Source organism: Sus scrofa, chromosome 3, assembly GCF_000003025.6.
Source record: "Sus scrofa isolate TJ Tabasco breed Duroc chromosome 3, Sscrofa11.1, whole genome shotgun sequence".
Classification (NCBI taxonomy): domain Eukaryota; kingdom Metazoa; phylum Chordata; class Mammalia; order Artiodactyla; family Suidae; genus Sus; species Sus scrofa.
Window position 1 is genome coordinate 43,390,193 of NC_010445.4, and position 23,134 is coordinate 43,413,326.

Consider the following 23,134-nt stretch of genomic DNA (forward strand, 5'->3'; position numbering starts at 1 on the left):
ATGTATCTTCAGGACCAGAACCTTTTTACTGCTATCTTTTCCTTCAGTAAACTCCTAGGGATAATGTGACTAGTGAGCAAAATTAATTTTCAAAGCTCGTATTTTTATTTACTTGAGTCTTTACATGTTTGGACAACCAATTATAAAGAAGCTGAAAGGAATATTTTTTAGCAACTCAGCAAGGGTTTTTTCTGAGATCAGCAAGGAATAGGAAAAAAAAAACGATGCCTTATCTTTAGACAAATACCATATGATATCGCTTATATCTGGAATCTAATATGCAGCACAAATGAACTTTTCCACAGAAAAGAAAATCATGGAATTGGAAAGTAGCCGAGGGGGAGAGGGAGGGAGGGAAGTGGATTGGGAGCTTGGAGTTAATAGATGCAAACTATTGCTTTTGGAATAGATTAGCAATGAGATCCTGCTGTGTAGCACTGGAAACTATATCTAGTCACTTAGGACAGAGCATGATAATGTGAGAAAAAAGATTATATACATGTATGTGTAACTTGGTCCCCATGATGTACAGTAGGAAAAAATTGTATTGGGGACATAACAATAAAAAAAAAAAAAGAAAATTATGAGAAGTCCAAAGTAAAAAGGGAAGATGTTAGCTGTGCTGCTTAGAAAAAAGCAGGAAACTCATTTACAATATGACTAAAAATATGTAGGACATCTACTTGCTGTGGACAGATATTGGAAGGAAATTGAGTTTAGGGCTGGGACGGAAGGTCCTCTTTCCAAGTATAAAGCCATTTGGCATAAATAAAAACTAATTTTTAAAAAATGGATTTGGCTATGCATTGGGCATTTTGCCAAGGACTAGAAGGCACATGAGACAGTGAGGTTGACATTTCTAATTTGTCTGTGGGGAATGGAGGCCTCTGCGCAAGTCTGTTGTGCCCTTCAGCTCCAAATCAGCACCAGACCAACACCAGGTGTGTACCAGCACCACTGGGTGTCCCAAGCAAGCAATTTGCTGAGAGGGGCTGCTGTCACCTTTTGGACTTCTGTTTGCCTTGGGCTCCACTTTCCTAACGACCCGGATTCAGCATTCCTGACTGTCTAGTAACTGAGTCTGCTCGGTGGTTGCATATTTATTTGAGGCCAGCCCAGTTCTTAAGATTTAACAGCAGAAATTATTCTTGAGATGATACTGCCTGGTCCTTCCTTCCCTTCCTCAGTTTGGTCCAGGCAGGTCCTGTCGTCATCACGTTCATTCTTATTTTTAGAACCATCAATAGCAGAGTCACTTGGACTCTCCTCTCTGGATGTCCTTAGAGCTGCATAGATCAGGCATTGCCCACTCGCTGGTTGAGACCTCTTAGTTGCCACCTTACATGCCATTCATCTTGAACGGAGCTTGCCAGAATGGAGTTTGCTCACGCATCTTCTCATAGATGCCCATGTTAATCAGCTTCAGTTATCTCACTGCTGCTTACTTAGGCTCAAAGTCTCAGCACCCTGGGCTCTACTCATGCATTCACTGTCTGCAGGCCTCCAGTCCTTGACCTCTGGGCTTGTCTTTGAAGGGGGTATTAACAGAGACTTCCTGTTCCCAAGGTAGAAGACTTGCACCCTTCAGTTGGAACAGTTAGGGCCTCCTGCCATCAGGTTCCAACTTGCCTTCCATAGCACATCTACTGTTTCCTCTCCTGTGAAACTCCATGGAAGCTGTGTCTTCTGGATTGAATGCATTACAAGAAATTATTTCCATTGCTATATACAAAGTAACAGGAGCAGAATGCTACATTCATAGGATTTGGTGCACCAAATTGAGCTGCTCTGTCTTATTTGACAGAGTACTTCCAATTGGGGAGATGGATGTGTTTTAAAAGGAGCATGCTTTAAAGCATTGATTGTTAAAACAGAACAAAACAAAGACAAACCTTTCTGTGACAGTAAATTTCCATCTGCACATGGCTGAAATACAGTTTGGAGAGACATGGGGGTGGGGTTAGGGCGAATGATTGACATTAACAAGGGAGGAGGCGGACAATTGGTGGTTGTTGTAGTTTCTGTGTTCTGTATATTTTTTGTCCTCAAGTTGCAACCTCCCCCTCATCCACAGCCTTTAAAAAATGTGATACTTAGTAAATTTTCTTCCTTTGCCTCTGCCAAGACTTTACTGAAGCTTTTCTTTTCCCCATAGTCAGCAACAAAAGGCACAGAATTGTGTCTTTTGAGTTTTTGAGAGCTGTGGTTATGACTGCTATATCCAATAAAGGCATAACCAAGAATCGGGTTTTCACATTCTGAAAACAAAAATATGAAAATAAATGTCTTTTGATTAATATATCAGCCCTACACATGTCTTTTGTTCCATCCAGGTATTCCTTTAATAGTTCTATAAAGAAAATACAGGGATTTTTTTTGGTTTTGAAAAATTAAATGGTGCTTTAATAATGTTAAAGGTATCTAGTATATCCCAGTATTACAATTAACTTTTTATCTGCCCTGTTCCAGAGAGGAATAGAAAGAGAATTTTTTTCAAAACATTCAGAGAATTAATATGAAAGGGCTAACAAAATTTAAACCTTTTAATATATGTATATTTACATCAAAAAAGACATTTTTCTAAATTCATTGCAATATTTTAGATGTAATTCTTTGAGCAGTCAGAGCTTTTAAATGTGTTTGAGAAGTGAAATAGAGTAGTCACATTTTCGGTATACTCTATTTAAAATACATGTTATTCTTGTTTATATTTGAACAATGTGTTAAAAACACAATCCATTCATAGGAGATTTTGCTTGTGCAGATCTGAGTGGGAATCAGTAGTTTCTTTGTTTGTCACTATGGAAACAAGTCAGCCTATCCCAAATGTCGGTTAGATCACGCAGAGTGATGCTCACGTCTCAGTGTAACTTCATCATGGAGCAGGCTGGCGCTGACATCTCCTCGCCTCCAGCTCTTCCCTCCTGGAAGCCCAGTGCCATGCAGGATCCACCCCGGAGGCTCTCTGCTGTGCCGTTCCTCAGCTCCTTTTTCCAGGGCCGACGACACTCTGCCTCCGACCCAATAGTGCGGCTGCAACAGGGGCGGCACAGTTCTGCTGGCAAGATGCTGTCCTCGTCCTCTCTCCAGGTGATGGTGGCGGTGTCCTCTGTCAGCTGTGCTGAGAGAAACCCAACTTACCCTGGAAAAAGTAAAGCTCCTTCTCTTCTTAAAGATTGCTGCACCTTCAAGTTTAAATATAAGAACTATTAAGGAACTATGTTGTGTTTGTGTTTTTTAAGATTTTGACAGTTAATTTTGCGTTATACTTTTTATTATCTGTTATGCTAAGAGTTTCAGTGGACATGTAATTTGAGATAAAAATTGTTTTGTGTTTTTTTGTTTAAAATGTAGTTTTTGCACAAAACTGTTTCTCTTGAAGAAGTTCCTTTTCATTACCAGTATGACACGTGGAGATTATTGTGTGCAGAAAGCCTTTTCTATAGTAAGGAACGGTGCACTTATATGAAAGAGAAACAGTTTTATTCCTGACAAAATGAAGGGGATTTAGCACCAGCTTGTCATCTGCAGTCTTAAGAGAAAACAGAAGCTCTTTCTCATGTTACTATGCCATTTGGAGATTAGAATTTTGAGTCTTCCCTTTGTATGTTCTAGGAAATTCAGGACGTCCAACACCAAAGTATACAAAAGTTGGAGAGCGTTTACGGCATGTCATTCCTGGACATATGGCCTGTTCCATGGCATGTGGTGGCAAAGCTTGCAAGTATGAAAATGCAGCCCGCTGGAGTGAGCAGGAGCAAGCTATTAAGGGGGTTTACTCATCCTGGTAAGTGATTTTTATCAGCCTTTGGTAGTTCCCACTTACTTCTAAGCAGCAAAAGGTCATGGGCATGTAGATGATGCCAGGAGGTGGCAGGCTGTAGAAGAAGAAATACAGGGTTTTCAAGTCAGAGGCCTCACCTCCCTGGCTTTGCCACTTGACAAGCTGTGTGATCCTGGCCTCCTCACACAGGCACTCTAAACAACAGGTTCCTCATCTATAAAATGGGAATAATACAACCACACTTACAGGGGTTTTTTTCAATTAAGTGAAAAGCTATATGTATGTAAAGTATCTTAAAGAAATGGAAACCAGCTCTTAAATTTCAGAAATTTCTAGCAATAAATAAAATGTTCAGCTATAAATTTGAGAAAACGTGAGGTGCATATGTAGGTTTTCAGTTTCATACAGGTAAGCTTTAGCCTCATTTTTATTTTGTTCTTGTATTCTCTATTGAAGGACACATATTCATACAAATACATATACTTCCAGTGTGCCTCAAGAGAAGACAGTACAAATTGTCAGTTTAGTAGATGATATTAGATGCTTACATTGTTTATGGCATGTAATTCATTCATTGTTGAGTCATACTGCTTTTATTATTAATAGTAAATCAAGTATACCTTTTTGATGTAGTAATATCTCTGAAAAATTCTTATGTTCAAACCAAGTCACATTTGAAATGCACTAAGGGGAATTCACTGTTTAGAGAATTCTGCTGGTGAATCATTTTATACAGCAAGAATCTATTTACAAATTAGGTATTTGTCAACCAGCTTATCTAACTTGCAACCCTGTATTTTTTTATATTGGATTTGCTTGGTATTTATATAAAGATACAGTCTGAGGTCCACTGTCACTGTCTCCGAGTGTGTCACTGTCTTTCTTAAAGAATGTTGTGGAGGAGTTCCTGTCGTGGCTCAGTGGTTGACAAATCTGACTAGGAACCATGAGGTTGTGGGTTCGATCCCTGGCCTTGCTCAGTGGGTTAAGGATCCAGTGTTACCTCGAGCTGTGGTGTAGGTCGTGGACGCGGCTCGGATCCGTCATTGCTATGGCTCTGTTGTAGGCCGGTGGCTACAGCTCCGATTAGACCCCTAGACTGGGAACCTCCATGTGCTGCAGGTGTGTCCTAAAAAAAAAAAGAATGTTATGGAAAAGCAAACACTCTTCCTGAGAGTGGTCAGACAAGTAAATTCCTAGTAATGCAGCTTAAGTTTTGTCTTATTGTTGACTACACCATCTGAATTTTTTTCACCTCTGCTGCTTTCATATAGTATCTCTTCTTATACTAGGTGCTGTTATATTTGAGGGATCCCAAACCTTTAGGGATTCTGTTAAATTTTAGACATTGCCCCAAGCAGGAGGAGCAGTATCTTTCTGACCTGCTTATCTAATGTATCTGTTACTCCTCTCAAGTTCTTGCGACCCACAACTTCTAATAGTCCACTTTGCGTGTCTTTTACCAGGCCACTGATGAGAAATTTGATTAGAACAGAATGAAGCCAGAGCCCTAATGAGAGTGACAGTCATTTATTGGGCCTTTATGCATTTGTACACTCAGTGAATCCATTTGGCTATAGGCCAGGCATGGTGTTAGACATTTTCAAATTATTACCTTCATAAGACTCTTTAAATAGGCATTGTTAATGTCATTTTGTTGATGAAAGAATTGAGGTTCAGAGAGACCAAGTAATTTGCTACACAGCTGGGAAATAGAAAAGCCAGCATTTGAAACCAGGCCTGACTGACTCCAAAGCCCATTGCTAAATTACAGTAACTCAGCATTTATTCATAACCACATGCCAGGATTTGTGCCGAAGACTTTACATTCACATCATGTGGAATTCTCACACCAACCCTGTGAGGCAGACGTTATTATTATCACCACTCAATGGATTAGGTAACTGAGGTACAGGTAGCTGAGTAACTAAAAATACTTCCTCACTGGCACTCTGCATTTAGTCAGTAATCTTTGAATAACTCTTCCAGGATGTTACCTTTGCTGCCAGCTTAGGTTTCTCTATCACGGCCACTAGAGTATCAGAAATGTCCTTGAAAATACTTTACAAGAACCCATAAATACATTATGTCCAGGAATTTAAGATGTTAGGGTTTCTTAGATCCCTAATCATAATGTAAACTTGAAGCCAGATTTGTATAAGGAGATTCTTACAGAGTTGTTGAAGTCATAGAAAAAGTAAGGACTTGAAATCTTGCATTCCCCATCCTTAGAGCTGGAGCACTCTTGATTTTGTGCATCTCACCAATGCCTCCTTCCGCCTGTAGGGTCACTGATAATATCCTAGCCATGGCGCGCCCATCCACTGAGCTCCTTGAGAAGTATTGCATCATTGAGCAGTTCCAAAGGTAAGCTTTGAACCGTGCACACACCTTGATAAGCCAGCCCGTGTTTTCTCTTCCATTGCTTTTGACTTCGCATGAAAACATGCTTTCATTTTACCAATAGGAGTGTGAAGGCCTTATTTCAGATAAGATAATTCAGGTTTTAAGAGTACCTAATAATGATTATTAATGCCAAAAATGATTAATTTTTTTTAGTACTCCCTCCCAATGTGATTCATTTTTTTTTTTCTTTTCCTTTAAGCCATGGTATAAAAAGTATCATCAACCTGCAGCGTCCTGGTGAGCATGCCAGCTGTGGGAATCCTCTGGAACAAAAAAGTGGCTTCACATACCTTCCTGAAGCTTTCATGGAGGCTGGCAGTAAGTCCTTCGATCTGCCTCTTCATGAGTTACCAAGGACAGAACTCAGAAACTTTTTGTCTGCTCAGCTCTTAGGTTAAAAAAAGTGATACCATTGTGGTGCAACAGAAATGAATCCAACTAGTATCCATGAGGATACAGGTTCCATCCCTCGCCTCACTCGGTGGGTTGAGGATCCAGCGTTGCCGTGAGCTGTGAGCAGACATGGCTGGGATGCCCTGTTGCTATGGCTGTGGTGTAGGCCGGCAGCTATAGCTCCGATTTGACCCCTAGCCTGGGAACTTCTATTTGCCAAGGGTGTGGCCCTAAAAAGAAAAAGTGATGGAAATAAACAGTTACTGCACTGTAGTAGGGCTTCTAAAAAGTGAAGATGAGGAGTTCCTGTCGTGGCGCAGTGGTTAATGAATCCGACTAGGAACCATGAGGTTGTGGGTTCGATCCCTGCCCTTGCTCAGTGGGTCAAGGTTCCGGCGTTGCTGTGAGCTGTGGTGTAGGTCGCAGACACGGCTCGGATCCTGCATTGCTGTGGCTCTGGCATAGGCTGGCAGCTACAGCTCCGATTCGACCCCTAGCCTGGGAACCTCTATATGCCGCAGGAGCGGCCCAAGAAAAATGGCAAAAAGACAAAAAAAAAAAAAAAGTGAAGATGAGCAAACTTTGACTTTAAGTAACGCTACCATTCTTTACTGGTATAGCTATTGAAAGTACAGGATTTCTTTTTTCCTGTGAGGGGGAACTTGAGAGGAGACCTTGTAGAAATAATGCTTATGTAATTAACATAAATAGTATGCCAGAATGTCATCTCATTTAATCCTTAAGGCAGTCGTGTAATATAGTTGTTCTGCTTCACATATGAGGCCACACAAGCTGAGCAAGTTCTGACTTACCCAAGATCACATGGAGTAAACATGGCCGAAGGATGGGAACCCAGGACTCTCATGCTTTTACCTACTGTGCAGCTGTGCCCCTGGGTAGGATGCAGAGATTCTGAATGTGATAATCCCAGAAGCCCCTCAGTCACAGGAGTGTTAGAGTAGAATCCATTGAATAGGTGTCATTCACACCAGACTGAAAGGATCAATGTGTTTCACTCTTTTTGGGGGGATGGGGGGCGCTCCCATGGCATGTGGAAGTTCCTGGGCCAGAGAGCAAACCCATGCCACAGCAGCAACCCAAGCCATAGCAGTGACAATGCCAGATCCCTAACCCACTGAGCCACCACAGAACTGCCAGATTATTCCACTCTTAGAACATGTTTATAAAACGTTTATATCTAGGGTTTGTTGTTATTGTTTTGTGTGTGTGTGTATTTTATTTCTTTTTCTTTTTTTCTTTTTTTTTTTTTTTTTTGCTTTTCAGGGCTGCACCCGAGACATATGGAAGTTCCCATGTAGGGATCCAGTCGGAGCTACAGCTGCCAGCCTACACCACAGCCACAGCCACAGCAATGGAGCAACGGTGGGATCTGAGCTGCGTCTGCAAGCTACATCACAGCTCACGGCAACACCAGATCGTTAACCCATCGAACCCGCATCCTCATGAATCCTAGTCAGATTCCTTTTTGCTGCGCCATGACGGGAACTCCAGTATCTAGCTTTTTTATGTTATAGAAATATGTACATACTGCCTTATGCCATTTATCAGTCTCCTGGACATATTTCTATGCTTAAACAGGGCTGTGTGCTTTTCCTCTGTGGTTGAATAATTTGGGCATAGATCATTGACTTTAATTTGCAATCCTGTTTTTCCTTAATGCTTTCTGGCTGAGTTTCAGCAAGAAATATAAATAGTATAGAATGTACTTTGTAAGAAATGTTAGTAGTAATCTTAGTAGAAATGTAAAAGTCCTATTATTTCAGGCCTACATATCCAGTGAGATGTTTTATACTTCTCATGAATTCACTCACTGTCTTCAAATATTTTTGCAGATATTTTTCCTGTATGTTGATTTTTCTTCTTCTTCTCTTTCTCATTGTCAAGTTTATTTCTACAATTTCGGATGGAAGGATTATGGTGTAGCATCCCTTACCACCATCTTAGATATGGTAAAAGTGATGACATTTGCTTTACAAGAAGGAAAAGTAGCTGTCCATTGTCATGCAGGACTTGGTCGAACAGGTAAATGCTCGGAGGTAGTGGTTTTATTATCTTTTGGCGTATATATATATATAAAATTCTAAGCTTTGGAGTCAAATGGTACAAGTCAATAAAAGATACTTGAGGAGTTCCCATCATGGCGCAGTGGTTAACAAATCCGACTAGGAACCATGAGGTTGCAGGTTCGATTCCTGGCCTCGCTCAGTGGGTTAACGATCTGGCATTGCCGTGAGCTGTGGTGTAGGTCACAGACGCAGTTCGGTCCTGTGTTGCTGTGGCTCTGGCATAGGCCGGTGGCTACAGCTCCGATTAGACCCCTAGCCTGGGAACCTCTATATGCCGCAGGAGTGGCCCTAGAAAAGTCAAAAAGACCAAAAAAAAAAAAAAAAGATACCTGAAATATGTTAGTTTCTGTAACCATATATTCATGAGAATTGTTTTGGGAGTTTTTTTTGTTTTGTTTTTTTACATTTTCAGGGCTCATCTGTGGCATACAGAAGTTCCCAGGCTAGGGGACAAATAAGAGCTGCAGCTGACGGCCTACACACAGCCACAGCAACTCGGGGTCTGAGCCATGTTTGGACCTACACCACAGCTCATGGCAACACCACAGCTCATGGCAACACCACAGTTCATGGCCAGAGATCGAATCTGCAGCCTTGTGGATACTGGTTGGGTTCTTAATGCCGAACCACAGTGGGAACTCCCATGAGAGTATTTTTGAGTGACTTAGGGTTAAAACCTCATCATATTGAGTAATAAATAGGTGGATTTCCACAGTTAGCTAAATGACCTTTCTGATATTATTCTTTGAAGGAAATAAATCATCATTTTGTTTTTAAAACATAATTTTTTTAAATGTAATTTTCCTTAACCAAAATATAGTGAAAATAGCAAGCAGTGCTTCACCTATTATCTTTTTAAATCTTTAGCAACAATGTAAGTTTTGAAGGAAGTTAATCTGCTACATCAAGTAAGTAGCAGGGCTGTGATTAAAATCTATAGCCGTAGGGATTTTGTTTGTAAAGGAGAGTCTTATCTATGTGTACAATTCTATATAAAAAATCAGTGATTTTACTTAAAAATTCAGCAGAATATCAATGCAGTGCTGATATTGGGGCAAAAAAAAAGAAGAGTTGGACCCTTCATTGTCATCTGAGTTTGACTTTGTCCACAGTATACCCATGTCCCTGCCACTGGGTGTCACACCTACTCAGGAGCACCTTCAATGTGGAAACTCAGTCCTGCTCCAAATTGTCAGCACTCGTGGTTGAGCCAGAATCTCACTTGGGAGTCCATGTGATAGCTCTGCAGATATTTCATAGTTAACAGTAAAGAGCTGCCATGTCCTAGTGAGAAAGATATGTTGGACCTTACCACGTACCAGGAAAACATGCATTTTTCAGGAGTTCTGATTTTCATGAGTAACAAGAGTCATAAGTGAATCGTACAGATGTCTTTTGATTTGCCTTTTACTTGATATTAATTAACTATTACATTGAATGAATAGATTATCACTTTTTATTATTCATTTTAACTTTGTATTAATAAGAATACATAATGTTTATGCTGTTAAGGCTGTTTTCCTTAATATTAAGTGCTTATAGAAAAATACAGTTATATCATGGTCTAGAGGAAAATGCATATTAGTTTAGGCATTAGTTTTAGTCTTAGAATTATAAGGAAAAAAAATAGATTGTGAAAGTGAATAATCCCCAAAGATAAAAATGCCCAAGTAGGGAAAATGCCACTCTGGAAGGTGCCACCAGTTGATGACAAAGATAACAGGGGTTGGAAGTTCCAATCAGAGTGTAAGGATTGACTGGATAGAAATTTTTAAAAGCTTTCAAAGAGGAAAGCAGAGTTGTCTTTCTTCCATGTTAGAGTTCAGCATAATAAGGATAAATGGGCCAGGTCATCAGTTCATTATGTCATGCCCCCTTCACACTTCGTCATCCCCCTCACTCCACACTTACTCCATCATCCCCCTCACTCCACACTAACTCTGTCATCCCCTGACTCCACACTCCATCATCCACCCACCACCCATTTACTCCATCATCCCCCTGACTCCGCACCTACTCAACTTCACTGTGACAGTTCTTGTGCTTGCCCTGGGGTGCAGAAGTGACTAGCAGAGTCATAAGGAGGGTTGCCATGTGGACAGGTAAATAGGTAAACTCTTATACAAAAAGTTTAAAAGTTATCATTATATTTATATGGTTTCTTAACATATATTTAAATTTTAAGTCGTCAAAGAGTATAAATAAAAATAGAAGCTTTTCTCATATCAGTCTTCTCTTCACTGTTTAGGTGTCTTAATAGCATGTTACTTAGTTTTTGCAACAAGAATGACTGCTGACCAAGCAATTATATTTGTTCGAGCAAAGCGACCCAATTCCATACAAACTCGAGGACAGCTACTATGTGTAAGGGAGTTTACTCAGTTTCTGATACCTCTTCGTAATGTATTCTCTTGCTGTGACCCCAAGGCACATGCTGTCACCTTAGGACAGTATCTGATTCGCCAGCGGCATCTGCTTCATGGATATGAGGCACGACTTCTAAAACACGTACCAAAAATTATCCACCTCATTTGCAAATTGTTGCTGGACTTAGCTGAGGACAGGCCAGTGGTAACAGAAGATGTGGTGGAAGTACCTGGCCTCTCTGCTGAAATTGAAAAGACTGTCTCTGAGATGGTCACAAGGCAGCTGGATAAAGAGTTACTGAGACATGGCAGTGACGCATCGGACTCTTTCACGCCTAATGCAGTGGTGGCAGAATTTTCAAATCAGGGTGTGGTTCTTTCTGGTGAGCAAGAGTTTGACCCTCTCTGGAAGAGACGGAATGTCGAGTGCCTTCAGCCCCTGACTCGTCTGAAAAGACGGCTCAGCTACAGTGACTCGGATTTGAAAAGGGCCGAGTCACTTCTAGAGCAAGGGAGGCCTCCGTGGACAGGGCCTGCCCAGGTCTTGCCTTGCTGTAACTCCAGGCAGCAGAAGCCCATAACCCGTTGTTACTCCCCACAGTCTCCACAGCTAGACTTAGATAAGGAAACACTGCTCCACAATGCATTTTCTCTCTGGAATCAGGCTAAATTTGGAGGCCTGGAAGGACTCAAAGATGACAGGTCATCAATTTTTCATAGGACAGATATTCCAAAGGAGGTACAGCGAAGTAGAACTTTTTCTTCAGGTGTTTCAGGTTCATATAACCCTGGGGAACCAGTTACACCCAGCTTTGCAAATATCCCTAAGGAACCAAACTCTTCTCACCAGCAGGTATCCCACTGTGGGTGTGAAACTCACAGTGGTTGTGGCTCAAGCTCTGTTGTGAAGGACGGTGAGACTTGCCACCACCCTGTGGACTGTGGCTCCAGTCCCAAAGCACAGGACAGCAAAGATCTGTCTGAAGTCACTCCACACACGTCTTTACAGTCTGAGTTGAGTGTTGAAGCAAGGAGAATGCTGGCAGCCAAAGCCCTGGCAGATTTGAATGAGTTTGCAGAAAAGGAGGAAGTGAAAAAGAAGGTAGAAATGTGGCAGGTATTTGTATTTCATTAATTATGTATGGATGGGAAATAATTTATGTCAGAGCAAAAATAATACATTTTCCCAAACTCATTTGTTAGAGAAATTTGAAGACATGTTTGCATAATACTTAACTTTTGAACTTCAAGTTTCTCAGCTGTCATCCCAGCTTGCTGTCATCAAAACAGGGCTGTTTTGTAGGTTCATTTCAGTCTCTGTGAAAGAATGCAGTTAGTGCTTAATGCTCAGCAGGGTGCGTGACTGATCAAGTCATCGATGTTGATTGATGTCAGCAGTTCCTTCTTTCTTGCTGGGTTTGTGAAACTGAGGGGCAGATGGACAGACCGCAGCAGACAGCTGTAGGAACTGACCTGAAGCTCCTCTGCCCTAACGCCTGGCAGGGAACCACTCACCAAGAGACATAAATAAGATCAGAGACAATTCTTTTTCAAAACTCATCAGCCCGTGTCCAGGAAGGTCCAAAAGATGAGTGATAGGGACTCTGCTCAGCATTCCCGCCTCAGACTTCCCAGTCCACCCCAGTAAGGCAGGTATTGGATTCTGGAAAGCAAATGAGGATACCCACAGAGTACCTCCAGTTCTACCCAAGATTGTGGGGTCTGTTTCTTGGCTTTTATTTAAAATAGTAGGTGAAGATTTTAATTGTAACCCGTTTTTGTGTTGTACTTCAGTAGAAAGACAGTCTTGAATCAGCCATGCTCTCTGCCCAGAATGAGCATCTGGTCTAGAGAAAAGGCAGGCCTTATAAACCAAGCTTTCAGAAACAGGTAAACTGCCCAAATGTAGGCTGACCTGAGGGTTGGCTTGTTAACCCATCATCTGCTATGAATTATTTGTGCAGCTCTTTTTCCACATTCTGCCATTAAAGCAAAGCGTGTACACTTTCTAAAAGGTCAGACCTTCCAGAGGCTGAGGCAGGAGGAGTAGGCGTGGAGCCTCACCCTCACTTGTAACTGTGTGACACTTACGCTTTCTTCTTCAGAATTGTGTTTTGCTTAAGGAGTAGTTAAATGTCTTGCTTTCTTCCAACATGAAGTATTTTCTTTATTTCCTACACCAAACTGAACACATCTTCCACTCAGCGGGCAAGTCTCTGCATCGCTCTGAGCCACAGTGGCTAGCTGTAGGACCTCTGGTTTTCAGCTTACCGTCCCCTCATGGGTCAGTACCCCCATGGACCAGACTACTTGAACACATAATATGTACAAAAGCATCTATAGAGGTTGATACAGCCCTATGGTTTGGATAGGTTTGGTGTTTTTTTCCTTTCTAGATTTTATTGTGGTTCTTTCAGTAATAAATTAATTGAATTCTGGAAAAAGTAAAAAGAATATATGATTTGAATAGCATCATGCCACCTGCGCTTCTACTAGACCCTTTCACATCTATTATTTTATGTGATTTTCACAGTAATCCTGTGAGACAGATGACATTATTTACAGATTTTGTTAATTCTTATGAATTAAGTATCACAGATGGGGACGCTAAAGGCCATAAGGGTCATGTGATACACTTGAGGTCATGTGGTCTAGATGCAGCAGAGCCAGGGTACAGTTCCTGCGTTTAATACTTTGTCATCCGTGATGTTTTTCCTTACCCCAATGGAAGATTTCAGAAAATAAGTGACGTAATGGTCATTTTACAAAAAGGGTCTTTGAGTCATGTCATTTCTGCCCAACATAAAATCGAATAAAAGTCACTCTGCTTTTATGTATACATGATCTGTGAGATACAGAGGACTAGCTGCAACTGAAAGTTTTGGCTTATTTATGAAGTAATAAGGAGAAACCCAGTGCCGGAGGGCCCTGGTTGCATGACATAAACATTACAGACTGGGGTTGAGCAGACGTTGAATTGGGAATACCTCCTTTTCCTCTTTCTCCTGGGCGAGTTACTTCATCCTCCCTGAGCCCCCAGGACCTTCATCTGTCAAGGGGCCTCCTTGGTGGGTTGCCATAAGAATCATGGATAAGTCTGCTCCTGGCGTACTGTAAGTTCTGTACATACTGTAAGGGTGAATGAATGAATGGTGGTGTTAATTTTTCTGCTTATTCCTATTGTAAACATATTTTATTTACGAAAACATAAATCGGAGCCCTGTCAGAAATTAAAATTCTCATCTCTCCTGCTCTCTGTGAGGTAGTTTTAAAATCTATTTAAATTATCTACGCATTTGGAGTATTGGCAAGACTTCCTAGTTATTTTACCCCATTAAATTTCAAAATGCAGGGTTTGTTTATTGAATTCCATGTAGGATTCTAAAAAGGAATTTGAAAGAAATACATATACCACATCTACCAACTTTTTTGTGTAGCACTTTGAAGTTTGCATCAGAAGCGTTTCTTACCTCGGGTTAATCTGCAGATGTTCTCTTATTTACACCTTTCCGTCGTCATTCTCCTTCACCGCAGTGAGCATTTTTGTTTTGTTCCAAGGAGCCTTGAAAGGAAATGACCCTCTTGAACTGTTTCTGTAGTTGGTGAATGAAGTGGAAAACTCCAGTTAACTAAGCCCTTCTCTGAACCAGGCGCTTTAACAGCCCTCTAGGTTAGTCAGGCCACCTGTAGGGCAGGAACAAATTTCACAAAGGAAAACTGAGGCTTAGAGAAACTAAACGCCTTAGTTGAAGGTGCTGCCTGGAAGTGGGAGCTCTGGAAGCGGAGCCAATCCACACTCAGTGCCTGAGACCTTATTCTCCTGGACGCCTAAGGGTCATCAGATGTCCAACAGGGCCTGCCTCCCTTCCTCCTCTCTCCCTCACTTTGTGTCTCTCCCTCCTCTCTTGTCTCGTCCTGTCCTCTCCTCTCCTTTCCCTTTTCCCTGTCTTTCTTCCTTCCTTTTTAGAAAGAACTAAATTCCCGAGATGGAGCTTGGGAAAGAATATGTGGCGAAAGAGATCCTTTCATCCTGTGCAGTTTGATGTGGTCTTGGATGGAGCAGCTGAAGGAGCCTGTGATAACCAAGGAGGACGTGGACATGCTGGTTGACAGATGTGCGGATGCTGCAGAAGCACTGTTTTTATTAGAGAAGGTAAAGTAGTTGGTGGACAGTTGGTGAAGTTAACTATAGCCCTCAATGCAAGTTTCACACACTGAAAAAAAAACCCTTATTAAAAAAAGAATTCATGCAGAATCTCATCATATTGGTGTCTAAATTAAATTTTTCCAAGGTAAGAGAAGAAATGCATACCCAGCATAAACATTTAGAAGATAGAAAAGTAAAAAGGGAACATAACCCATAAAGGAGGGCCACTTTAAACATTTTTATTTAAACATTTTCAAGTCTTTTCTTTCAGTCTTACCAAGGCGTATGTTAACTTAATAAAAATTATTTCACATACAACTTTATTTTATTTTATTTTGCTTTTTAGGGCCACACCTGTGGCATATGGAGGTTCCCAGGCTAGGGGTCCAATTGGAGCTACAGCTGCTGGCCTACACACAGCCATAGCAATGCCGGATCATTAACGCACTGAGTGAGGCCAGGGATTGAACCCACAACCTCATGGTTCCTAGTTGGATTCATTTCCACTGCGCCATGACAGGAATTCCCACATACAACTTTATATACTTCATGTTTGCTCAAAATGTAGGTGTTTTTCCATGTTTGGTTTTTTTTTTTCTTTTTTTGGGTCTTTTCTAGGGCCGCACTCAAGGCATATGGAGGTTCCCAAGCTAGGGGTCTAATTGGAACTGTTGGTGCTGGCCTACACCACAGCCACGGCAACGTGGGATCCCTGAGTGAGGACAGGGATCGAACCCTCAAGCTCATGGTTCCTAGTCGGATTTGTTAACCACTGAGCCACAATAGGAACTCCAGTGTTTTAAGTTTTTCATAAACGTTCACTTTAATGGGTAGGTAGTGCTCTAACATAGGGATCTGTTGTAACTAACCACTTTTTCACTTTCAAGTACTTGTTTCTGCTCATTTACTTTGAGCTAGGTTAGAATATGCACTCATTTGTGTTTCCTAAAAAATGATGTATCTCACTTATGTGCATTTATGTATGTAATATGTATAGGTATAAAATACAAATGAATATAGAAGGAAAAATAAAAAACCGATAATGGTGGTTGCCTTTAGAGAATAGTTATAGGAGGCAATGGATCTAGAAGCCAGAGAGACTTAATTTTTTTTTTTTTTTGTCTTTTGTCTTTTTAGGGCTGCACCCACAGCATGCTGAGGTTCCCAGGCTAGCGGTCCGGTTGGAGCTACAGCTGCTGGCCTACACCTTAGCCACAACGCAGGATCTGAGCTGCATCTGTGACCTACACCACAGCTCACAGCAACGCCGGATCCTTAACCCACTGAGTGAGGCCAGGGATCAAACCTGCATCCTCATGGATCCCAGTCGGGTTTGCTAACCGGGGAGCCACGACGGGAACTCCCAGACTTATTTTCATTGTAGATTCTCCTGTGCAATTTAATATGATTAACCGTCTAGAGATAATTAAATTTTCATTTATAAATAGGCTTTGTTTTGCTTTAGGAAACAATGTTACCTTGAGTTGCCTAATATGTGGTGGTATAAACATCACCTCATTTCCAAATCTTCTTCTGTTACTACGTATAGACACACAGACACATGCACAAGCACTTGCATACAGATGTGTGGTACACATCTTTAAAGATCAGGTGTTCCCTGTATCTACATTCCTTTTCTCAGACTATTTTCTGAGCATTTAAGTCACAGAGATGAAACAGGAGGGATGTGGAAGGTGGTTAGCCTTGCTGGTGGCAGTGGGCCAGGCCCTTGCTAGGTCATAATTTGTGTTTTTACCTTTATTTATCTCCATAGCTCAGAGAACTAGAGGCCTAACTTTTCAGAAAAGGGAATGTGAAGCAGTCTGCCCACACTGTACAGCATGTGTTAGAGCAGGATTCAGATTTGGGTGGCTCTGGCATGAAGGTCATTTACTTTCTGCCATATTGTACTATTTCCTCATCATTCACTCCAACCCTAATATGCAGGGCATTTACATTATTTAGAGTTTTTTTACTTTTATAGGCATCACTGTAATGATCATTTGTGCTTGCATTTTTTTCTTCATTTCAGATTATGCCGTTAAGAGTAGATTTTTAGAAGTGAAATTAGTGGCTCTTGGGGTGCAACAAGTATTGGATGCAAGTTGCTCCAATGATGTGGTTTCTCCTTTGCTTCTCCGAAGAAAACAGCCCACAGGGGTCAAGTTGGGGACACATTCTTCAGGGGCCTTCCCCCTTAAGCAGTGGCATGCTCCTAGGGGGCTGTGACTTTCTTCTTCTGCCTTTCCTCCCTCAGTAGTGTCTGCAGCTGAGGTGCTGAGCACTGAATACCCGGCCGACTATTCAGCCAGTGCTGTGGTATGTCAGCATCTATTTGCCAAACTGAAATGACTATGTTTAGAAACAAGAAAAATAACTGCACAGAAGATACTTGATTTAAAATTGCACTTGTCTTCATATTCAACTGTACGTTGTGTTGTAATGAACCACCCTTGACTTTATCTTCTGAAAGCTTTTCAGATTAACACATAACAGTAAACATATGGTAGGACCCTTGGTAGATGGTTTAGTATTTGAGGTACTGCATACTTGGTTGCAAACAAGTTCTTTGTTCAGCTGTTGTTTTGAGTTTATTTCTTGAGGCATTTTTTTCAAACAATTTGTTTGATTTTGATTTCTGCAAAAACAGGGCCAGCAGCAGACTGTTCTTTGTGTGTTGCATTGCATAGTAGGCCTACAGACAATCCCCGCAGATGTGGAGGAGGCTGTTCTTGCCCGTGCCATTAAAGCTTTCACAAAGGTGAGTTGCACTCTTTCCCCTTCAGACCACAGTCAGCATGATCTTTGTAAGTCAGAATCCAGAGGTCACCAGCCTCCTCTAAAATAAAACCTTTAGCCACATTTCCTCTTTTTTTTTTTTTTTTTTTTTTTGTCTTTTTGCTATTTCTTTGGGCCGCTTCCAGGGCACATGGAGGTTCCCAGGCTAGGGGTCTAATCGGAGGCGTAGCCACCAACCTACGCCACAGCCACAGCAATGCGGGATCCGAGCCGCATCTGCAACCTACACCACAGCTCACGGCAACGCCGGATCGCTAACCCACTGAGCAAGGGCAGGGACTGAACCCACAACCCCATGGTTCCTAGTCGGATTCATTAACCACTGCGCCATGACGGGAACTCCCACGTTTCCTCTTAATAGAAATATGTTTGACATTTCTTGAAAGTAGTTGCAGACTTTTGGCTAAAAAAATGTCATTTTCCTAGCAGTGTTATTAGAAAAGGGGTTTTGAAGGAAAACTCTGAAACAAAGAACTTTTCTATAGAGAGAAACAGTGGGTATTGAGAAAATGTTTTTAAATCATGTGCATAATAGAACTCAGAGAATCGTTTCTTGTTGAATCAGTTCTACCTTGGGTCTGAACAGGAAACCATCTACTGAGAATTTAATATCCAGTGCTGGCAGTTCTGTTCCATTTCTGGTTGGCAGATCCTAAGCAAAAAGTAAAAAAATTGTTTTCTTTCCATAACATCCTTTTGGCCTGCAGCAGTCTTTCCTGGCTGAAGAAAGGGGCTCAGGCCAAGAGAAAAGGTCCCCTTCACCCCTTCTGCTGATTTGTTTGCTATCTCTCATATATGATATACAAATGTCATTAAACAACCCAGTTTTTTTGATGACAGCATCTGTGGTACACCTTAATGGTAATAGCAATTATTATTTGTACTCATTCACCAGTGTCTTTCCCCATCCACTCTTTCCAAGTGATGTCCTTCTTAGAGGCTTCTTTGTTCCTCGTCTGCAGTGTTGTGACACTAACCACTCTGCATCCTCTCAGTCTCTTCTTGACAGTTTCCAGAGTCAGCACCTCAAAACCAAATCACGTGATCCTTTACATCTGAATATATGTTTTCATAGTTTCAGGGGCTACCTGCTGTGTGGGGAGGGTTGTGATTTGGTGTTTAACAAAGTGTACAGTTCAGACTTTTTTATGTTGTTTTTTTTTCTTTTTAGGGCCTCACCTGTGGCATATGGAAGTTCTCAGGCTTGAGGTTGAATCAGAGCTACCGCTTCTAGCCTACACCACAGCCACAGCAACTCGGGATCCTTAATAAGGAGTTTTTGCAGATAGGATTGACAAAATAATGATAAAGATAAAGTTAAATTTCTGAATTTAACTGAAACAATTCTTAATAGTAATCTCTCTTAAAGCAGTAGTAATTCTTTACAACTTCTGTAGGCCTTTTAGGGGAATACTAATGAAAAGTTAAATATACTGGCTATTCAAAAATCTGTCTATAACAATGTTAGATCTTTCTTGGGTCTCTCCCCTTGTGTACAATCTTAGGAGCAGAGGCCTTGATAGTTTTTGTTCCAGGCTAGCTCTTCAGTGAAATCTGTGCAGCATCTGCTTCCAGTGTAATTAACAAAGATCATGTTTTCTTCAGGCCCAAGATTAGCAGGCTTGCCACAGTTCCCTCATCAAACATAGGGAAGTGCCTAATTATGGATTTCCTCAGCTATAATGCAGACTCTTGCTTGTGCAACCTCCACATGTGCCCCTCTGCACCATCCCCGTGGGGCTTGGTGGGCATGGAAACCCATGTTGTTATGGAGCATGTGCTGCCTTGAGTCATAAAGGTGTTTGTCTCTAGCCTGGCAATCTCGTGTCTCCTGCCAGTATCCACAAAGTGTGTGAGCAGGGTGAAATCTCAGACCCTTCTCAGCCCTTCATCAGGGTGTGGCCTTCCTTCTCTCCCTCCAGGAGGGAGGGGATCCCTCACCAAGGGATCCCGATCCTTTCTTAAGGAGAAATTTCGTTGACCATGGAAGTGGGATAGCGGTGTGGTGATTGCTCTGATTCTCTGCTTTTGTGTGTGTGTGGCTGCAAAAAGTTTATTGTTTTATACATCCATACAAATAATATGTACTCATTTATACCAAATTAACAACATGAGGGGAGTTCCCGTCATGGCTCAGTGGTTAACAAATCCGACTAGGAACCATGAGGTTGAGGGTTCGATCCCTGGCCTTGCTCAGTGGGTTAAGGATCGGGTGTTGCCATGAGCTGTGCTATAGGTTGCAGACGCGGCTCGATCCCGCATTGCTGTGGCTCTGGAGTAGGCTGGTGGCTACAGCTCCGATTCGACCCCTAGCCTGGGAACCTCCATATGCTGCAAGAGCGGCCCTAGAAAAGGCAAAACAAATAAACAAAAACAAATTAAACATGAAAGAAGTATTGGTGGGTGACATCTGCTCACACACAGGCACTAAGCAAAGTGTTTTACTTTTTTTTTTTTCATGTATACTCAAAGCAAGTATTGATAGATGAGGAAACCAAGGCACAAAGAGATTAACTTGTCCGAATATCTTGGAACTGAGATTTGAACTCAGGTCTGACACCAGAGCCTATGCTTTGAACTTCTACCCCATTTCTGCTTCCTGCATGTTTGCCAGTCTGAACTCTGGCAGTTCCCTTAGTGGTCTGGGGCCTAACAGTGGGAACTTAGTAAATGTTGGTTGAATGATTTTTTTTTTTTTTTTTTCTTTTCGTTTTCTTGTAGGGCTGCAGCTGCAGCATATGGAAGTTCCCAAGCTAGGGGTCGAATCCGAGCTTCAGCTGCCAGCCACAGCCATAGCAATGCAGGATCCAAGCTGTGTCCCGAGATCTACACCGCAGCTCACAGCACGCCAGATCCTTAACCCACAGAGTGAGGCCAGGGATCAAACCCACATCCTCATGGATACTAATTGGGTTCATAACCCGCTAAGCTACATCGGGAATTCCAAATGAATTTCTTTTTTTATTACTCAATGAATTTATTACATTTATAGTTGTACAATTATCATCATAATCCAGTTTTATAGGATTTCCTTCCCACACCCCCAGCACATGCCCCCACCGCCACCCTTTCTCCTTTGGAAACCATAAGTTTTGCAAAGTCTGTGAGTCAGTATCTGTTCTGCAAAGAAGTTCAGTCTGTCCTTTTTTGCAGATTCCTCATGTCAGTGATAGCATTTGATGTTGGTGTCTCATTGTCTGACTGACTTCACTTAGCATGATAATTTCTAGGTCCATCCATGTTGCTAAAAATGCCATTATTTTGTTCCGCAGTTTTTTGGAATAGTTTCAGAAGGATAGGTGTTAGCTCCGTCTCTAAATGTTTGATAGAATTCGCCTGTGAAGCCATCTGGTCCTGGACCTTTGTTTGTTCAAAGCTTTTTAACCATAGTTTCAATTTCATTACTTGTGATTGGTCTGTTCATTTTTTCTATTTCATCTTGATTTAGTCTTGGAAGATTGTCTTTTCTAAGAATTTGTCCATTTCTTCTAGGTTTTCCATTTTATTGGTGTATAGTTGCATATAGTAGTCTCTTATGATCCTTTTTTTTTACTCTTTTTTTATTACTCAAATGAATTTATCACATCTGTAGTTGTATAACGATCATAACAATCTGATTTCACAGGATTTCCATCTTATGATCCTTTGTATTTCTGTGATGTCTGTTGCTACTTCACCTTTTTCATTTCTAATTTTATTGATTTGCGTCCTCTCTCTTTTTTTCATGATAAGTCTGGCTAAGGATTTATCAATTTTGTTGATCTTTCCAAAGAACCAGCTTTTCATTTCATTGATCTTTTCTGTGGTTTTCTTCTTTTCTATTCCATCGATGTCTGCTCTGATCTTTATGATTTCTTTCCTTCTACTAACCTTAGGTCTTGTCTGTTCTTCTCTCTTGAGCTGCTTTAGATATAAAGTTAGTTGTTTATTTGAGCTTTTCCTTGTTTCCTGAGGTGGGCTTGTCTTGCTATAAGCTTTCCTCTTAGAACGGCTTTTGCTGCATCCCATAGGTTTTGGAGTGTTGTATCTTTGCTGTCATTTGCTTCCAGGTATTTTTTAATTTCCTTTTTGATTTCTTCAGTGATCCATTGGTTGTTAGGTAGGACATTGTTTAGTCTCCATGTGTTTGTGGCCGTTTTTTGTTTTTTTTTTTTTTTGTCTTTTTTTTTTGTCTTTTTGCCATTTCTTGGGCCGTTCCTGTGGCATATGGAGGTTCCCAGGCTAGGGGTCAAATCACAGCTATAGCCACTGGCTTACACCACAGCCACAGCAACGCCAGATCCGAGCCGTGTCTGTGACCTACACCACAGCTTACAGCAAGGCCGGATCCTTAACCCACTGAGCAAGGCCAGGGATCGAACCTGCAACCTCATGGTTCCCAGTCAGATTCGTTAACCACTGTGCCACCACGGGAACTCCCCGTTTTTTTCTTGTTGTTGATGTCCAGTTGTATAGCGTTGTGGTTGGAGAAGATGCTTGATATGATTTCAGTTTTCTTAAAGTTAGCGAGGCTGGATTTGTAGCCCAAGATGTGATCAATCTTAGAGAGTGTTCCGTGTGCACTTGAGAAGAATGTGTATTCTGTTGCTTTTGGATGGAATGTCCTATACATATCTATTAAGTCCATCTGGTCTAATGCATCATTCAGGGCCTGTGTTTCCTTATTGATTTTCTGTCCGGATGATCTGTCCATTGCTGTAAGTGGGGTGTTAAAGTCCCCCACTATGATTGTGTTATTGTCGATTTGTCCTTTTAAGGTTGTTAGCAGTCACCTTATATATTGTGGTGAACCTATGTTGGGTGTGTAGATATTTAAAATTGTTATATCTTCTTCTTGGATTGATCCATTGATCATTATGTAGTGAGCTTCCTTGTCTCTTAAAATATTCTTCATTTTAAGGTCTGTTTTGTCGGATATGAGTACTGCTACTCCAGCTTTCTTTTGACTCCCGTTTGCATGGAGTATTTTCTTCCATCCTCTCACTTTCAATTTGTATGTGTCCCTAGAAGTGAAGTGGGTCTCTTGAAGACAGCATATATATATGGGTCTTGTTTTTGTATCCATTCAGCCAGTCTCTGTCTTTTGGTTGGGGCGTTTGGTCCATTAACATTTAAGGTAATTATGGCTATGTATGTTCTTATTGCCATTTTA

At 41.4% G+C, this 23,134-nt stretch overlaps 1 protein-coding gene across 8 annotated transcripts in view; it reads left to right on the top strand.

Moving 5' to 3' along the window:
- PTPDC1 (protein tyrosine phosphatase domain containing 1) overlaps positions 1-23,134 on the top strand; it is a 97,398-nt gene that overhangs the window by 68,802 nt on the left and 5,462 nt on the right. For 2 of the 8 annotated variants that reach the window (XM_003124787.4, XM_005662265.3), the window contains exons 3-9: positions 3,616-3,787; positions 6,071-6,151; positions 6,390-6,508; positions 8,489-8,626; positions 10,919-12,153; positions 15,004-15,189; positions 17,834-17,944. In XM_003124787.4, the coding sequence (XP_003124835.1) occupies positions 3,616-3,787; positions 6,071-6,151; positions 6,390-6,508; positions 8,489-8,626; positions 10,919-12,153; positions 15,004-15,189; positions 17,834-17,944 (2,042 nt within the window). The other 6 variants (XM_013995795.2, XR_002342484.1, XM_003124788.4 and 3 more) reach the window with 6 other exon arrangements.